The sequence below is a fragment of the Staurois parvus genome, unplaced genomic scaffold, assembly GCF_062004578.1.
Source record: "Staurois parvus isolate SC_StPar_1 unplaced genomic scaffold, SC_StPar_1.0 ptg001642l, whole genome shotgun sequence".
NCBI lineage: Eukaryota > Metazoa > Chordata > Amphibia > Anura > Ranidae > Staurois > Staurois parvus.
In genome coordinates this window covers 1,030,724-1,049,055 of record NW_028319438.1, presented here as the reverse complement: position 1 = coordinate 1,049,055, position 18,332 = coordinate 1,030,724, and the positions used below count along the sequence as shown (strand labels likewise).

The 18,332-nt window shown below is 43.9% G+C and overlaps 1 protein-coding gene across 1 annotated transcript in view; it reads right to left on the bottom strand.

The window, feature by feature from the left end:
- GAL3ST4 (galactose-3-O-sulfotransferase 4) overlaps positions 1–18,332 on the bottom strand; it is a 63,423-nt gene that overhangs the window by 2,316 nt on the left and 42,775 nt on the right. The window contains exon 3 of the mRNA XM_089663233.1: positions 1,641–1,935. Coding sequence (XP_089519359.1) covers positions 1,641–1,935 — 295 coding nt within the window. The remainder of the gene's footprint in view (positions 1–1,640; positions 1,936–18,332) is intronic.

Below are 18,332 nucleotides of genomic sequence, written 5' to 3'. Positions count from 1 at the left end.
ATGTCTTTCCTTGGGAATCTATTGCTTTTGGATGGGTTTCTGAGACAAGGCTGTGTTGAGCAAAAAATGTGGAATCCCTCCAGTCCATGGTAACTATAGAGCTCCTCTCTAGGATTGGCAGGGCTTCTGAGCATGAAGAACTGACTTTCTCCATTTCTATCTGAACAGTAGTAGAATACTGTACCATGTTAGCCATCCATTACTGCAGAAAGTCTAGAACTTTAAAAGGTGAACTTATCCCTTAAGTTGGCCAATTAAGGGTATCAGTTTGAGAAAAACAATAAATATATTTGAAATAGATTTTAAAAATATTATTCCCAAATATATTGACATATATTTGAAATATATTGACACACACACACACACACACATTATATACTGTGTATATATATATATATATATATATATATACACACATATATATATATATATATATATATATATACACACATACATATACACACACACACACACACACATATATATATATATATATATATATATATATACACACACACATACATATATATATATATATATATATATTACATACATACACACACACATACATACATATACACACACATTGAAAAGCATTTTTTTTTATATATTAGAAAATATATGGAACGTATATGGTCCGGTGTCACCCCGTATAGGTTGCATGCCGACGATCCCCGCAGGATGGTTCAGATCTGCAGACTGAGCATAATGGATCGGAGTCTGATCCATTATGCTCCCCAATCCGCAGATCACATCCATCCTGCGGGGATCGTCGGCATGCAACCTATACGGGGTGACACTGGACCCGCTCCACGAAAAGAAAGCCGACGATCCCCGCAGGATGGATGGGATCTGCGGATTGGGGAGCTCAGTCCGCAGATCCGAATGCCAAACAGCAGCCTGAGTGCAGGATAGGTGCACCCATCTAAACAAAACCGAAAGGATAACATTCAATTACCAAACTTTCCATCTGAAAAGTGACACTTTTTGAAATCTTCATTTTAGAGAATGTTGAGAAAACTTAGCCACCCTGTCAGGTTTTTATTGCTGTCTGTATCTCCACTGAAAAAAAATATTCTCTGTTCAGCCTGTTTACCATTGTAGGCAGGGCTGAAAGTAGGTGAAAACCAAAAATTTTGAGTTGTCACAACAACAAGAACAGAGGTAAAGTCTTCCGGTGAGGACACTTGTTGGGGTGACAACTGTGGAGAGGAAGGATTTACTTCGCTTTGGAGAGATTTTCCCTTACATCCTGTTGTGTCTTCGAGATGGAAAAGGACAGGAAATTGCCCCAGTGGGATATGGGTGGCAGAAAAAAAAGTCTTCCAGGACACTTGTTGTGGTGACAACTGGAGAGGGAGGATTTACCTCGTTTTGGAGAGATTTTCCCTTACATCCTGTTGCGTCTTTGAGATGGAAAAGGACAGGAAATCGCCCCAGTGGGATATGGGTGGCAGAAAAAAAAACAAAAAACTGATGGGCTTTTCTATTCCATTAACCATAACCAATACTCATTCCCTACTTTGTTCAAAACTAAAATTTAAAAAGGTAGGACTTTAAAAAACTTTGTCAAATCAATAATGAATTCTGATTGGTGTTAAGAACTGCATCACTTTTCAAACAACAGAGCAGACTTTTACCTCTGGAAGGTTGAAGCGCATGTGATGACAGAGGACATCGTACTGCGGTCTCTTTGGGGAGTTGATGCCTTTCACCCGGCGAGAGTGGAAGAGATTTGGGTAGTTGAACTGATACTTGATTGGTAAAGCAAAGAATAAGCCATTCTTGTCCCCATATCGGTGCAGGAGGTTCAGTATGGTGCTTCCAGCCGTCTTGTGAGTCTTCAGGAACACAATGTGCCTCTTAGTCTGACAAGCCCGTGGAATTGATGGAGGCAGAGAAGATAAGACACGTAGGGCGGAGCTCTGAGAAGACCTGACAAAGAAAGGATGGTCAATAACCAGACTTATTAGATGAGGTCATTACCATGCAGCTCTATTTATAAGGAAATGTAATGGTAAATTATATCTAAACCAAATTGTTTATTTTTCTGGGGAATCTAGGGAATTGTTAAAACCCCTGTCACAGCAGTAACATGCAAACAGAGCCTCTAACCCAGGGGTGTCCAAACTATGGCCCTCCAGCTGTTGAAGTACAAGTCCCATCATGCCTCTGGGTGTCTTACCTGTAGATATCAGAGTCTTACAAGGCCTCATGGGACTTGCAGTTCCTTAGCACCTGGAGGGCCATAGTTTGGACAACCCCTGCGTCTAACCGGACCCAGACCCAGCCAGTGTGTGTTTAGGGTCAGCGTTTCTGCTGAATTTTGGCTGCACATTACCTGGTTGCAGCTATTCGGCCAGTTTGTATGGCCATACCACAGAGCCTTGCTGCATCCAGAGGTGGTGCTTAGCCACAGAGCAAATAATCTGTGGCTAAACTCCCTTGGGAATATAATCTTAGTAACAGGTTGAAAAAGAAGCCCAACATAAAATTATGGGTCTTTTCCCAAACCTGGGGAGTCAAAGTTGCTGCACACAGTCTGCACCTGCAAGTGAATGGCCGTATGCGGCCGTACTTTTGTAAATGCCACACATGTGCATGTAACATTTTTCCAAACCTGTGTAGCACTACTCTCTTGAGGGCCGCTGAGTTTTTGGGTCTCTCCCCTTAGCTCTGCACAGCAAAGCAACATTCACTTCTTCCAAAGTTAGTAAAACAGTCCTTGAGCTTTGTTTTATTAGGTGTATACAACTTGGAAGGGGTCTAGGGGTATATGGGATGCCCAATTGAACTGTGCAACTTTGGAGAACAAATTCTTAGCAAAAAAAGGACAAAAATCAGCACACAGTCTTTGCAGGAAGAACTTGGCCCCCTTAAGTGAACCCCCTCAGACCCCAGATGAAAATCTTCTCCTCCAGCTGGCTGTCTTGAGTGTTTCCCTGGGCAAGGGATTCCGAGATCTATAGATGATGTAATCCCAGGGAGAACTAGTTGGGTATTGCACCTGACCGCCCTCTCCCTTCTTCGGCCCAGGGGTTGTAGAAGTACTTACACATTGTCCTGTTCTTGTAGCTTAATGGGTTGCAGCAGCTTTTAGGAATTACCTTGGGCTGGCGCCTTCCCTGCTGATACACTGTCTTTCCTAGGTAGACTGTGGGACAGTGGAGGTCCTTCTCTCCAGACCCCCTTTCTTTAGGGTCCCCTCACAGGCTCCATGTATCAGTTCCTTCCTCACTCCATCTTCCACCGACTCAACTCTAGCAATCCCGCTGATCAGGCTCTCACATTTAAGGGTTTTCCCAGCCACCATGCCAGGCCTCCTGCCTGGGGATTGGTCAGGTTCCCTCAAATATGCAAATCTAGGCCTCCTCCACCCTTCTTCTAGAAATTACTAGAAGAGTGGGAGTGCTCCAGAAACCCTGCCCTGTACAGCCTCCCAGCATAACTTGAGGGGACATCTCTGACTCACTCTCAGGTTTCTAATAAGCCTTTAACCACAAAAAAACCCTACCTAAGCTAGAGGGCGCTACACATGGAATATTGGCATTCAGGAAATATACCATACACCTGTGCACAGAAAGACCTGCGTTTACAAAAAACAGCCAATAACTTGTATGCCAGGGTGTAAATTGCACCTGGGGCTCCCCAGGTGCGGTAAAAGGCCCAAGATTTTACCCTTTGCCTATATTTCAGCCTCTCATTTGATCTGGATTAGTCTTGTAAACTTGGTCAAAGCTTAACCTTAGTTGACTTCTTATTTTTTAGAAAAGTGCTGCAGCCGTACTGATGGCCACTAATAAGATGATAAGCTGCAACTGAACGGGACGTTTTGCAAATTAAAGTTTGAGACTGATTGGTGGCCAAGAGAGCGCATTTCTCTGGTAGTAAACACTCATACTAACTTATATAAACTGTTGACCAGAAATATCCAGCAGTTTCCCACAATAACTGATTGCATTTCTGTGTCATCTTACAAAAGAATAAAAAAGGACATCTAGATATAGTAGAACTACCCCTGTAGGGGCTGCTAGTAATAACTGGTTCTTCCCTAAAAGTACAGAGGTTGCCCACCACCACAAGCACCAGTCCATTCACACCAGCTCCAATAACAGTCTATGGGATGTCTTTTTAGTATTTATTGCTTGAAGAAACTTTACCAGGATGGAGGTTTAGTGTTACAGGATACTCCAAAATTATCAACAACAATAGTGGACAAACTTCTCATTAATCTTCTTACAGCAGCCTTTCCTTGATTTACCGCCATAGGCCTCAGGTGGGCGACCTGAGGGTCTGAATGCTGAGACCTGGGTCTAGCTAAAGCTGACTGAGGGGCCGTCTATTGAATATCTGGTCTGGTATCATGGAGGAAGGCAACCAGCTGCTCTTGGGCCTTCTGAGTACAGACACCCCTAAAGGATCTTAGAGACTGTGTGCCACTTAAACCCCTCTGGTGCTAGTGAATCAGCTGTGGGTCTAGCTAAAGGGGACACCGGATAGTGTTCCAAAAAACTTTAAAGAATAGTGCAAAAAATCCTCTTGCGCTAAAAAAATGGTGAACAACTAATACAGCTGCCAACACTCTCCTACTAATACCTAGTGTAGTGTACAAACATAAATAAATATATATAGTGTGGCGCTCAAAATAAATAAATAAATATCAATGTATAATCAATAACTGATTAATGAAATAAATACTCCATAAAAATAACAATAATACCTCAAGTGATCACACTCTAAAATATCAAAGTGTCTCAAATAAACAAATAAGTGCATCCATAAATGACTCAAGTGTTCACACTCTAAAATGTATCAAGTGACTAAAATAAATCACATGCTTATGATTACTATAAAGGTAATCAAAAAGTTAATAACAACTTATTACAAAGTGTAAAAGTGCCAGATAATAGTGCAAAAGAATATATAAATGTCCGTTCCTTCAAAAAATCAATTATAGTAATGTTCTTCAAGTGATAAATTAATTCATGCAATAAATGGTGATAATCAATAAGTGATTTGTGCCAAAATCTTCTCCAAACAGTAGCTGAAATGCCTCCTCACCTCCTCCCTGCGACCCCTAAGGGCCAACAGGCTTGTAGGATCAACCTGGATCCTAGAATCAAAGAGAGCCAACAACTTTTTCTTCCTTCTTTGTCTTTCCTGGTGGGCCTCCTATTTCCCTTATGCAGCCAAGGTGCCTTAAAGAACAATAGCTCACCAATCCAGTGAGCCAAAGAAGAAAACACCCTCTAAGTGTAGTATTAACGACTCCTTTTATTTCAAATATGCAAAGTAGCAGAACTCACATATCTCAGCAGTCCTCCCTCCTCACCGATGTGTGGGTACACTGCATGTGAACTGGGACTTCCTGGTGTAGCAAGATGGCGTTACACGCCGGAAGTGCGTCACCGCGCACCGGAGACTGCGAACTCGTAAACCTACGCATTACGTCACTTACAACTCGTGACTTCCTCGGGGTACCGGAGTCGGAGTTCCAAAAAACTTTGTCCACTTAAGCTCCTACCTAAAGAGACTTTGCTCTAGTTTGCTACTACTATTTCTACTGCGGCCTTAAAGCTAAAGTCTACTGTTTGTTTCGAGCACGGACATAGTCATAGTTTATTTGAAAGAATACCTAAAGTCCTCAACTGTACATAGTTCTTGTTTTTGGAGTATTCCACCCGATTCCCTTAACCCTATCCAAGTTCTCCAAAAATAAAAACAAAAAATCACCGCTAGACTGGTCATTGAAGAAACGCGTGAATGAGCCAATGTACCTGGCAAAGCTTTAAAATATCTAAATATATACTTCCCCATCGCTCCTCATTCACCCAAAACTTAATGGGTGGACACTAGAGATGAGCGAATCGAACCAGGCGAACCGGAATTCGATACGAATTTCAGAAAAATTTCGATTCACGGCGAATCCGAAATTTTGCCTACTTCGGGTGCGCGAATCGAAATTTTCCCGATCAGCCGGCAAAAGTGTCCCTGCAGAGAGCTCCGCTATTTCTGACATTTCTAAGACAGTTCCTTCACATGTACAGCGGTTGAAACATTGTATCTATTAGTTTCCATTTAGGATACAGATGTTTCAACCGCTGTACATGTGAAGAAGCTGTGAGAGAACTGTCAGAAATAGAGGAACTCTGCACATACACTTTTTGCCGGCTTGGAATTATTCTTATTTTCATCCTACTTCTTCTTCTTCTTCTTCTTCATCCTCATCCTCTTCTTCTGAGGATGAGGATGAAGAAGAAGAAGAAGAAGTAGGATGAAAATAAGATTAATTCCAAGCCGGCAAAAAGTGTATCTGCAGAGCTCCTCTAAGTGTATTTGCAGAATGTCATTTTTTCCATAAATGACATTCTGCAAATACACTTAGAGGAGCGCTGCAGATACACTTTTTGCCGGCTTGGAATTAATCTTATTTTCATCCTACTTCTTCTTCTTCTTCTTCTTCATCCTCATCCTCAGAAGAAGAAGAGGATGAGGATGAGGATGAAGAAGAAGAAGAAGTAGGATGAAAATAAGATTAATTCCAAGCCGGCAAAAAGTGTATCTGCAGCGCTCCTCTAAGTGTATTTGCAGAATGTCATTTATGGAAAAAAATAGATACAATGTTTCAACCGCTGTATGGAGTGAGTGTCCCAGAACTGTTAGAAATAGTCTATTTCTGACAGTTCTATGACATTCCCTCCATACAGCGGTTGAAACCGCTGTATGGAGTGAATGTCCCAGAACTGTCAGAAATAGACAGAAACTGTCACAGAACTGTCCTTCTTCTCATCCTTCTCCTTCTTCTCATCCTTCTTCTCATCCTTCTTCTCATCCTTCTTCTCATCCTTCTCCTTCTTCTCATCCTTCTCCTTCTTCTCATCCTTCTCCTTCTTCTCATCCTTCTCCTTCTCCTTCTCATCCTTCTTCTCATCCTTCTCCTTCTTCTCATCCTTCTCCTTCTCCTTCTCATCCTTCTTCTCATCCTTCTCCTTCTTCTCATCCTTCTCCTTCTTCTCATCCTTCTCCTTCTCCTTCTTCTCATCCTTCTCCTTCTCCTTCTCATCCTTCTCCTTCTCCTTCTTCTCATCCTTCTCCTTCTCCTTCTTCTCATCCTTCTCCATCTTCTCATCCTTCTCCTTCTCCTTCTTCTCATCCTTCTCCTTCTTCTCATCCTTCTCCTTCTTCTCATCCTTCTCCTTCTTCTCATCCTTCTCCTTCTTCTCATCCTTCTCCTTCTTCTCATCCTTCTCCTTCTCCTTCTTCTCATCCTTCTCCTTCTTCTCATCCTTCTCCTTCTTCTCATCCTTCTTCTCATCCTTCTCCTTCTTCTCATCCTTCTCCTTCTCCTTCTTCTCATCCTTTTCCTTCTTCTCATCCTTCTCCTTCTCCTTCTTCTCATCCTTCTCCTTCTCCATCTTCTCCTTCTCCTTCTTCTCATCCTTCTCCTTCTCCTTCTTCTCATCCTTCTCCTTCTTCTCATCCTTCTCCTTCTCCTTCTCCTCATCCTTCTCCTTCTTCTCATCCTTCTCCTTCTCCTTCTTCTCATCCTTCTCCTTCTCCTTCTTCTCATCCTTCTCCTTCTCCTTCTCCTTCTCATCCTTCTCCTTCTTCTCATCCTTCTCCTTCTCCTTCTTCTCATCCTTCTCCTTCTCCTTCCTCATCTCCAAGGGCATTTAAATTAAAGGTACAGTGTTCTGCACTAATTTAAAGGCTCTCTGAAGCCTAGAAACCCTTTTTATAAGTCATCTTTGTAGCGAATAAATTCGCATCGAATCGAATTTCTTCCTGGAATTCGCCGAATCAGCCGAATCGAATTTTTGAATACTTCGCTCATCTCTAGTGGACACATTCAACACCAACTCCAGTCTCAGCATCCCTCCCCATTATTAACTAAGAGGAAAACGTCCCTGCTGCCAATACACCTCTGATCATAGTAACCAGTAACGTTTTGGGAAGCTTTCATGTCTATCTAAGTTGGTTATAAATTCATTGAATCACCCTCATCCATCCATCCATGAGTGAGAGCTTGGAGGAAGTTAACCCCTTACGCCGGACGCACACAACTGTGGCCTAGACACCGAGCGGCCGCACATTTGCGTTCAGGTAAGAAAAAACATATGTGCTGAGAGCGCGCGCCCTGCACACTCCCAGTACACATGTCCGGTACTCACGGAAAGGTCCCGGTCTGCTCTTTTAATCGGGACCTTTGCCGATCATGTGACCGCCGTAATAACACGTCATGGCGGTCACATGATCCCTAAACCACGCCTCACCCGCCCCGCCTCCCTGCATCTGAAACTCTTAAAGGGCCGGGAGGCGTTGGCGGGAAGGGGTTAAGGAGGAATCATTACCGGTTGTTTGGGAGGTTTTTATGTCCATGTAGGCTGGTTATAAATCCGCCCAATATAAGTGTAATGAAGGTCATTTAATTTTTTTTCTGAACCTCATACAGTATCACACTATTGGTATTTTCTTTTATATCGCCCTATGTGGAATCGTTTTTGGAAGGAGATTCAATGAGGAATCGACAAAGGGAAAAACATCTGCGGAGACTACACCCCACCTCTAAGCCGCTTTTGATTATCAAGGCCTTATCAGCTTGAGAATCCACTTTTTCTGGTGAGTGTGGGGGAAATCATTCACCACTGATGATGTGAGCATGCTGGAAAATTTATGAAATATTCTTTTTCTTTGACTTTTTTATCACATTTTTTTTGGGACACTGGACTTTAATTTTGGACTTTTCTTGGATTTGTATATTATAATTTTATATTTTATTATTTGCACTGTGTTATATTATGAGTTTGTTTAAAGTTTTGTCATTTTTTGAACAGCGGCATTTATTTAGATTGATTGTTGTTCCTTTGGCGCAAGGTTTCAATTTATTATTCAGGTTCCTTTGTTTACCAGACCCTGCCCATTATTATACAGTCAGGTCCACTTTTTTTTCATCAGACTCCTTCCTCTAGTCTATAGCTAGACCCTCCCTTTTTCTAGAGCCCCTAATCTGCTATCTCCCACCTCCATGATTCCAGAGCTAGGCCCTCTCAATAACACACTCCATCTAAACTATGTCATTTAACTATCCATAGACAGGCCCACTCATTTACCCTGGTCATACACAGCCCCCCTCATATACTCATTCCATAGACAGACCCCCCCATTTATCCATTCCATAGACAAGACCTCCTCATTACCCATTACATAGACAGGCCCATTCATTTACCCTGGTCATTCATAGCCCCCCTCATATACTCATTCCATAGAGAGACCCTCCCTATTTATCCATTCCATAGACAAGACCTCCTCATTACCCATTACATAGACAGGCCCACTCATTTACCCTGGTCATACACAGCCCCCCTCACATACTCATTCCATAAACAGACCCCCCCCCCATTTATCCATTCCATTGACAAGACCTCCTCATTACCCATTACATAGACAGGCCCATTAATTTACCCTGGTCATACATAGCCCCCCTCCTATACTCATTCCATAGACAGACACCCTCCCCCCATTTATCCATTCCATAGACAAGACCTCATCATTACCCATTACATAGACAGGCCCACTCATTTACCTTGGTAATAAACAGCCCCCCCCCAATATACTCATTTTATAAACAGGCCCCCCTCATTTACCCATTCCACAGACAGACCCCCCGCATTTACCCTGAACTTACACAGGCCTCCTCACTTACTCTGCCTATAAACAGCCCCCCCCCCAATTTACCCATTCCATAGACAGCCCCCCTTATTCACGCATTCCATAGACGGCCCCCCTCATTCACCCATTCCATAGACAGCCCCCCTTATTCACCCATTCCATAGACAGCCCCCCCTCATTCACCCATTCCATAGACAGCCCCCCCTCATTCACCCATTCCATAGACAGCCCCCCTCATTCACCCATTCCTTAAACAGGACCTCTTGCTTACCTGTGCCATACACAGCCCCCCACAGTGCCCCATGCCAAGCAGGCCCTCTCATTTTCCCACACCATATATAGACCCCCTTATTTACCCGTGCTATAGACAGGCCCCCATGTAACTGACCTGTCCGCCCAATTCTACAGCCAGCACTATCTCAATTGCCACCACTTACCTTCCTTATTCCAGGGTTAGGCAATTCCCCCCTCTTCCCCACTGACAGCCAGCAACACTGCTCACCTACCAGCAACCTATTCAGCAGCCAGGCCTACTAACATAGCCAGGAACACCCCTCATCTGCTAGCTGCTTAGTTTCCAAATCCATCATCCAAAATCCTGGCTTCCCAATTCAGCCATCAGCCCTTCTCATTTACCAGACCTTTCCTCTTAGTCAGGCTCCCATGTCCCCAGTCAAGCCGCCATATTTACCAGATCAGCAAGGGAGAATGTCACCAGCACCCCGAAGGTCACCAATACGGGTCCAAAAGTTTTAACCACTTCATGTCCAGACACTTTCACCCCGTTCCTGTCCAGGGCAATTTTCAGCTTTCAGTGCCATCACACTTTGAATGACAATTGCGCGGTCATGCAACACTGTACCCATATGAATTTTTTTAGCATTTTTTGAGACAGATAAAGCTTTATTTTGGCGGTATATATTCACCACTGGGATTTTTATTTTTTTTGCTAGGTAAATGAAAAAATCCAAAAATTTTGAAAAAAAAATGTGTTTGCTAATAAATAATATTTCATTATAAATCTTGGCCAAAATGTATTCCTTTATCTTTTTAATAAACAAAAAAAAAATAACCCAAATTAGTTTATAACAAAAAAATTATAATTTTTAAACATTTTTTTTACATTTTTATTTTATTTTTTTATATTATTTATGTTTTTTTTTTTTTTTACATACTGTCACCCTAGCAGTACAGTGTCACCATGGTGACACTGTACTACTTGTGGGGGTGAAGAAGATTTCTTTTTTTTTCACTGAGTGATTTTACACCCATAAAGGCTGTAAAAGCAATCATTTCTCCTTCTCTCTAGCTGCATTCTTGCAGCCATTGAGAACTGCTGTGTGAGCTGTGATTGGTCAATAGCCCTGTACCATGTGATCTCTGTGGTCATTCACAGATTTCACACGTAGTAAGCAATGATGTCAGAAGTGACATCTTGCTTACTATTCTTCATGTGATCACTGATTGGCCAATCAGTGATCACATGATCGGGACCTCGCATAGAGGTCCCGTACAATGATCGGTGTTCCACTGTGTCCGGAGGACACAGCGGGCACTGGATCGCGATGCTGTGCACTCCCAGGGAGTGTGCACAAGCAGGGGGTGGGGAGGCCATTTATAAACGGTCACCCGCCCCTGCACTGCCACCGTCCGGACGTTTATATACATGGGCCAGACAGGAGATGGTTGATGAACAATCACATCGAAATGTTGCCTTGCTGTAATTGAGTCTCGCAGGACCCCTTCATCAGGCATGTGATGAAGGAGTCCTGCGTGACTCTGAAACGTTGCCTTGCTGTAACTATGTGATCGTTCATTAAAACTTTTGGACCCATATTGGTGATCCTCGGTGTGCTGGTGACATCCTCCCTTGCTGATTCTGTTCGGCTCCAGCCGATGGTCGCTGCAGCACCCACTTATACACACCGCCATTTGTAACGCAGGAACGTGTGCGTTTGGATTGTACACTTGTCATATTTACAAGATCCTCCCCTATTTAAAGCCCAGCCCTTTTTTTTTTTTGCCCTATTCCACAACCAGATCCCCTTATTAACCATAGAAATTCAGTAAGGTGTGCCACACCAAAATTGGATAAAAGAGTCAAAAGAGAATGTTAACTGTTGATAAAAAATATCATATAAAACACCCAACGCGTTTCAAAAGACAACAATTCCCCTTCATCAGGGCTACAAGAATAAGCAAAAACAGTCATAATGGTGAAAAAGTATGTCTAGATATGCATATGCAGGGGCGTCCCCAGGGTTGGTGTCACCCATGGGATAACACTTGGTGACACCCTCTCCAACGATCCCCGCAGAATGGATCGGATCTGCGGATTGAGCATAATGGATCGGAGTCCGATCCATTACGCTTCCCAATCCGCAGATCCAATCCATCCTGCGGGGGATCGTCAGCATGCAACCTATACGGGGTGACACCGGACCCCCTCCACGAAAAGGTAAGTTGTAAAGAAAGCAGACGATCCCCGCAGGATGAATCGGATCTGCGGATTGGGGTGCATAATGGATCGGACTCCGATCCATTATGCTCAATCCGCAGATCCGATACATCCTGCGGGGAACGTCAGCTTTCTTTATACCTTACCTTTTTGTGGAGCGGGTCTGGTGTCACCCCCGTGCAGTGTGCACTCCCCCGCACCTGCCTCGGGATGCCACTGTGCATATGAATATACAGTATACTACAAAATCTAGAACATCCCATAAAAAGAGATGTGATATGAGCTTATTTATCAGAATAGGAAGGGACTTTTTTTGGGGGGGGGATTTGTGCCAGTAGGGGGGGGGATTGGTGGGGAATTTGTGCTTGGAGAGGAGATTTTTGAAGTGGAAGGGAGAGGATTTGTGCTTGGAGAGAAAAATTTGAGGGGTAAAGTGTCTGTGCTGTTTTTTTTTGGGGGGGAAGAGATTTGTGCTGGAAGGAGAATGTCAGCAGGTAGGCAGATTTGTACTGGGAGGAGGGGGATTTTATGTAATGGTGTAATCATGTAGATTGGTGCTTTTTTTTTTTTAATGGGGGGGGATTTTTGCTGCCACATAAAGCTCATACGTCTTGGGGGGTGGTGACGTTGGCATGGCATGTTCACCCTTGGCTGACCTTTTCCAGTGTCAGTCTGGAGGAGTAGTCTGGAGGAGTGGGTGTTCCTCATAGGTAATGCTCACATGTGATGCCGAGGCTCTATTTTTAAAAGAACTGAAATCAAATGAATGAAAAGGGGTTGGCTATGGACAGTCAGGCTGGGGAGTAAAGGGCTAGATAACGATGGGTATCCTCCAGCCAGGAAATGAGCTGGAGCTCTATCTGACTTGCCGCGGCTTCTAATGCACATTGCGAGAAGCTCACGGTGTGCGGTGAAATCAGAGCAAGCCACTGCAGTCCAGGAGAGGAGAGAAGCTGGGGCAACTGTGCAGGACTGAAGGGGAGACTGAAGAGCAGTTTTAAGGCCTTTCGGTAATTGCATAAATCTAAGAATTCAACTCTTTCTGTTGTTCCCACAGCAACGTGACCCGCCTGCCCTCCAAGTATTCTCAGGAATGTTCCCTCACATCCACATCTGGACAAAGTGCCCGAGGGTTTGGGAAAAAATGTGGAAAGTGGCAAGGTTTTCAGAAAATGAAGCCTGCCCCGAGCGAACGTTCTCCCCACCATCCATCATCATGGAGAGGCAATCAGCAAAAGGTATTCGTTCTGCCATTCGCGTCACTGCAGAGCCATGAAGGTGGAACGGTTGCCTAGTTCGTGTTTTCTGACGTACATGGAAAAGGTCAACCTATAGCAGATGTAATCCCAATCACTGCAATCCCATAGAAGCTTCACCATGGGATCGTCATTCTCAATTGCAGCTTTCATTGACCAATCTGTGCCACCTGGTGTTCCTACCAGAGTTCCTGCTTACATCAGGAATCCTCATCAGAGTTCCCCCTTACATCAGGGTTTTTATAAGAGTCCTCTCTTATATCAGTTGTCCACATCATAGTGCCCTTTTATATCAACTGTCCTCAGAGTTCCCCCCTACATCTATTGCTTCCCTCCTCATAGTGCCTCCTTACATCAAATGTCCCCATCAGAGTGCCCCCTTACATCATGTTCCCTCATCAGAGTGCCCCCTTACATCAAATGTCCCCATCAGAGTCCCCCCTTACATCCAATGTCCCCATCAGAGTGCCCCCTTACATCATTTTCCCCCATCAGAGTGCCCCCTTACATCAAATGTCCCCATCAGAGTGCCCCTTACATCAAATGTCCCCATCAGCGTGCCCCCTTAGATCATTTCCCCCCATCAGAGTGCCGCCCTACATCAAATGTCCCCATCAGAGTGCCTCCTTACATCAAATGTCCCCATCAGAGTGCCCCCTTATATCAAATGTCCCCATCAGAGTGCCCCCTTACATCAAATGTCCCCATCAGAGTTCCCCCTTACATCATGTTCCCCCATCAGAGTGCCCCCTTACATCAAATGCTCCTATCAGAGTGCCCCCTTACATCATTTTCCCCCATCAGAGTGCCCCCTTACATCAAATGCTCCTATCAGAGTGCCCCCTTACATCATTTTCCTCCATCAGAGTGCCCCCTTACATCACTTTCCCCCATCAGAGTGCCCCCTTATATCACTTTCCCCCATCAGAGTGCCCCCTTACATCACTTTCCCCCATCAGAGTGCCCCCTTACATCAAATGCTCCTATCAGAGTGCCCTTTTGCCAATTGTCCCCGTAAAGTCTCATGGATTAATAGATGCACTCTAAGAGATCTGGGGGCGCACAACTAAAATCTGAGGGGGCACAGCCCACCCCAGCACACCCCTAGATCTGGGCCTGGTGGGCCAACTCAATATTGAACCCTACGGACTAAGACTGGGATGGCATTAACCACTCGCCCTCCTGAGGATTCCCCCCCCCCCCCCCCTTCCTGACCAGGTCATTTTTTGCATTATGGCTCTGCGTTATTTAACCAGTTACCACCTGGCCTATAGCCAGGTGGCGGCCGGGTGAACAGCTCGTCCCTCTGGGTGGATGCCATATGGCGTCCTTTCCGCAATATGCATTGCGCATGCCCGTGCTGTTGCGAGATCTGTCACAGGCCGTGTGCCTCGGACAGATCTGTGTACCGGCCCCGTTGCCAGTACCATGTGACCTGCTGTGACCAATCACAGCAGGTCACATGACAGTTGTATACCATGGATGGCTTCCTTTCATGCCATCCATTGTATACAAGTGTGTCTAGCTGTGAATGGTCACAGCGATCACATGCACAAGCTGGCCCAATCACAGCCCGGCTGTGTCATGTGATAGCCATGGCCAAATCACAGCTAATCACGAAAAAAAAAAATCCTGAATGAATCGATTTCATTCAGGTAATTGATTGCTTATAGCAAAGTAATTCTTTGCTATAAGCAAATTGTGTAAAAAAAAAAAATACTGATCACTTCCCCAAAGTAGTACAATGTTACTATGGTAACATTTCACTACTTTGGTCATAGTGAAATATGAAAAAAAATCAAAAAAAAAAAAATGTAATAAAAAATAATAATAAAGAAACCCCCCAAATCATCAATTTTTATTGTACTGTCACCAGTCAGTGTCCCTGTTCACCGCCATGCCAGTTATATGATGCTGTACTGCACTGGTGACAGTAAGTAAAAAAAAAATAGTGAAAATAATTTTTTTAATTTTTTCATTTTCCGAAAAATTATAACAAAAAAATTACAACTTCAAAAAACTCGCCATGTCTGTTATGAAATACATCGCACTGTCTACTTTGCAAAAATGGGTAATTTGGGGGATATCTGTACTATCCTGACATTTGGGGGATATTATTATTATTATTATTATTATACAGTATTTATAAAGCGCCAATAGTTCGCTCAGCGCTGTACATTATAAAGGGGGACAGAACATGTGACAGAACAATACCAATACAATGCAAAACATGAGGGGATCGAGGGCCCTGCTCTTTCAAGCTTACAATCTAGGATATCTGTACTATCCTGACATTTGGGGGATATCTGTACTGTTCTGACATTTGGGGGATATCTGTACTATCCTGACATTTGGGGGATATCTGTACTGTCCTGACATTTGAGGGATATCTGTACTGTTCTGACATTTGGGGGATATCTGTACTGTCCTGACATTTGGGGGATATCTGTACTGTCCTGACATTTGGGGGATATCTGTACTGTCCTGACATTTGGGGGATATCTGTACTGTTCTGACATTTGGGGGATATCTGTACTATCCCGAAATTTGGGGGATATCTGTACTGTTCTGACATTTGGCGGATATCTGTACTGTCCTGACATTTGGCGGATATCTGTACTGTTCTGACATTTGGGGGATATCTGTACTGTCCTGACATTTGGGGGATATCTGTACTGTTCTGACATTTGGGGGATATCTGTACTGTCCTCAGAGCTCTGAGGAAGAAGGCATGTCCTTCGAAACGCGTCAGCTGTACTGAGTGGCTTCCTCCATGATGGGATTCGCATTGGCATCTTGCCTCTAAAGTCCCTTTGAGGACTTACATGCTTGTTTTTATTCGCTGTTTGTGAGTACCATTCTTTTACTTAATAAATTTTGGTTACTGAGGTAATGCGCAAGGTTGGTGCGCTTCTTTTTGTTGTTCTTCTTCACGGATATCTGTACTGTCCTGACATTTGGGGGTATCTGTACTGTCCTGACATTTGGGGGATATCTGTACTGTTCTGACATTTGGGGGATATCTGTACTGTCCTGACATTTGGCGGATATCTGTACTGTTCTGACATTTTGGGGGATATCTGTACTGTTCTGACATTTTGGGGGATATCTGTACTGTCCTGACATTTGGAGGATATCTGTACTGTTCTGACATTTGGGGGATATCTGTACTGTCCTGACATTTGGGGGATATCTGTACTGTCCTGACATTTGGGGGATATCTGTACTGTTCTGACATTTGGGGGATATCTGTACTATCCTGACATTTGGGGGATATTTGTACTGTCCTGACATTTGGGGGATATCTGTACTGTCCTGACATTTGGGGGATATCTGTACTATCCTGACATTTGGGGGATATCTGTACTATCCTGACATTTGGGGGATATCTGTACTGTCCTGACATTTGGGGGATATCTGTACTACTCTGACATTTGGGGGATATCTGTACTGTTCTGACATTCTTGGACCTCAAGAAATTAGATCGGCTGTCAGTACTTCAGGATTGATCAATTTTCAGATATATCCCATAGTTTGTGAACTCTATAACTTTCCTACAGTCTAAATAATAAATACTAATTTGGGTTATTTTCACCAAAGACATGTAGCAGAATACATCTCGGCCTAAATTTATGAAGAACAATTATTTATTTGCAAACTTTTATAAGAGAAACAAAGGAAAACGTGTTTTTTTTTTCAAAATTAAACTTTTTTGGTTAATTTAGCAAAAAATAAAAACCCCAGTGGTGATTAGTTGTGTGAAGAAAATGATAAATATTTTAGTTTGGGTACAGTGTTGCATGACCGCTCAATTGTCATTCAAAATGTGAGAGCGCTGAAACCTGAAAAATGGCCTGGGCAGGAAGGGGGTATAAGTGCCCGTTATTGAAATGGTTAATATGTGTTCGGGTTCAAAGGGATGAGATGGCAACCCTAGTGTATGTATGAATGTGAGTTAGGGACCTTAGATTGTACACCCCTTGAGGGTTAGGGACTGATGTGAATGTACAATATATATGTAAAGTGCTGTGTAAAATTGATGGCGCTCTATAAGCCCCGGTTCAAATATATGTGGCCGTGCAGGCTGCGTTTTCTGCGAGCATGAGAGCCCATTCATTTGAATGGACTCCTGTGCCCCGTGACACGCAGAGATGTCCCTGCACTTCTTCCGAAAACCTCGGTTCCCAGTATGGTTGCGTTTTCCAGTGTGGGCGGCGTGCCATTAGAACTAATGACACCCACCAACGGGTCCGCATTTCTCTGTGCGGGTGCTGCGGCTGCATGGATTTTCATGCGGATCCACAGCGGCACCACCCGCACAGATGTGAACCTAGCCTAAGTACCTGGAATAAATAAAATAAGTACATTTGGATCCGACATTACCTAGGCATTCCCTGACAGTCGCTTCAAGTAGTACTCAAGTTGCCTGGCAAAGTCGCACTGTAGATCGTAGTTGTGTGAACCGAGACTTACCCCGGGTTCACATACTGTTTATGCGGTACATTGCATGTGAATCGCACGGGAACCACACCACATTCATGTGCAAATCACATGCGATTTGTGTGCGGTGCTGTTGGAGCCATACACTCTGTATAGCTCTAATCGCACCGCACCAAAAAGGTGCAGGACCCTTTTTTGGGTCTGCAGTAGAATCGGTTTGCATGGGTATTCACACCTATGTGATCCGATTCTGCATATCGTACTGCGTTTTGCAGGCCGCTTTCAGGGTGTTGTTAACTTAACATACACACCAACAGGGGTTCGCATGAACGGGGTGCGATTGTGATGAGCAATTCACACAGAAAAAGCTGCAAATTCTGCGCCGCATCAGTGTGAACCAGGGCTGAAGGTGATAATTAAACTCACTTAGTGCCTTAAATTAGCCTCAGGACCTCTGTAATGAATGTGTTCGGGTTTGAAGGGATGAGGTGGCACCCCTAACCCTGGAG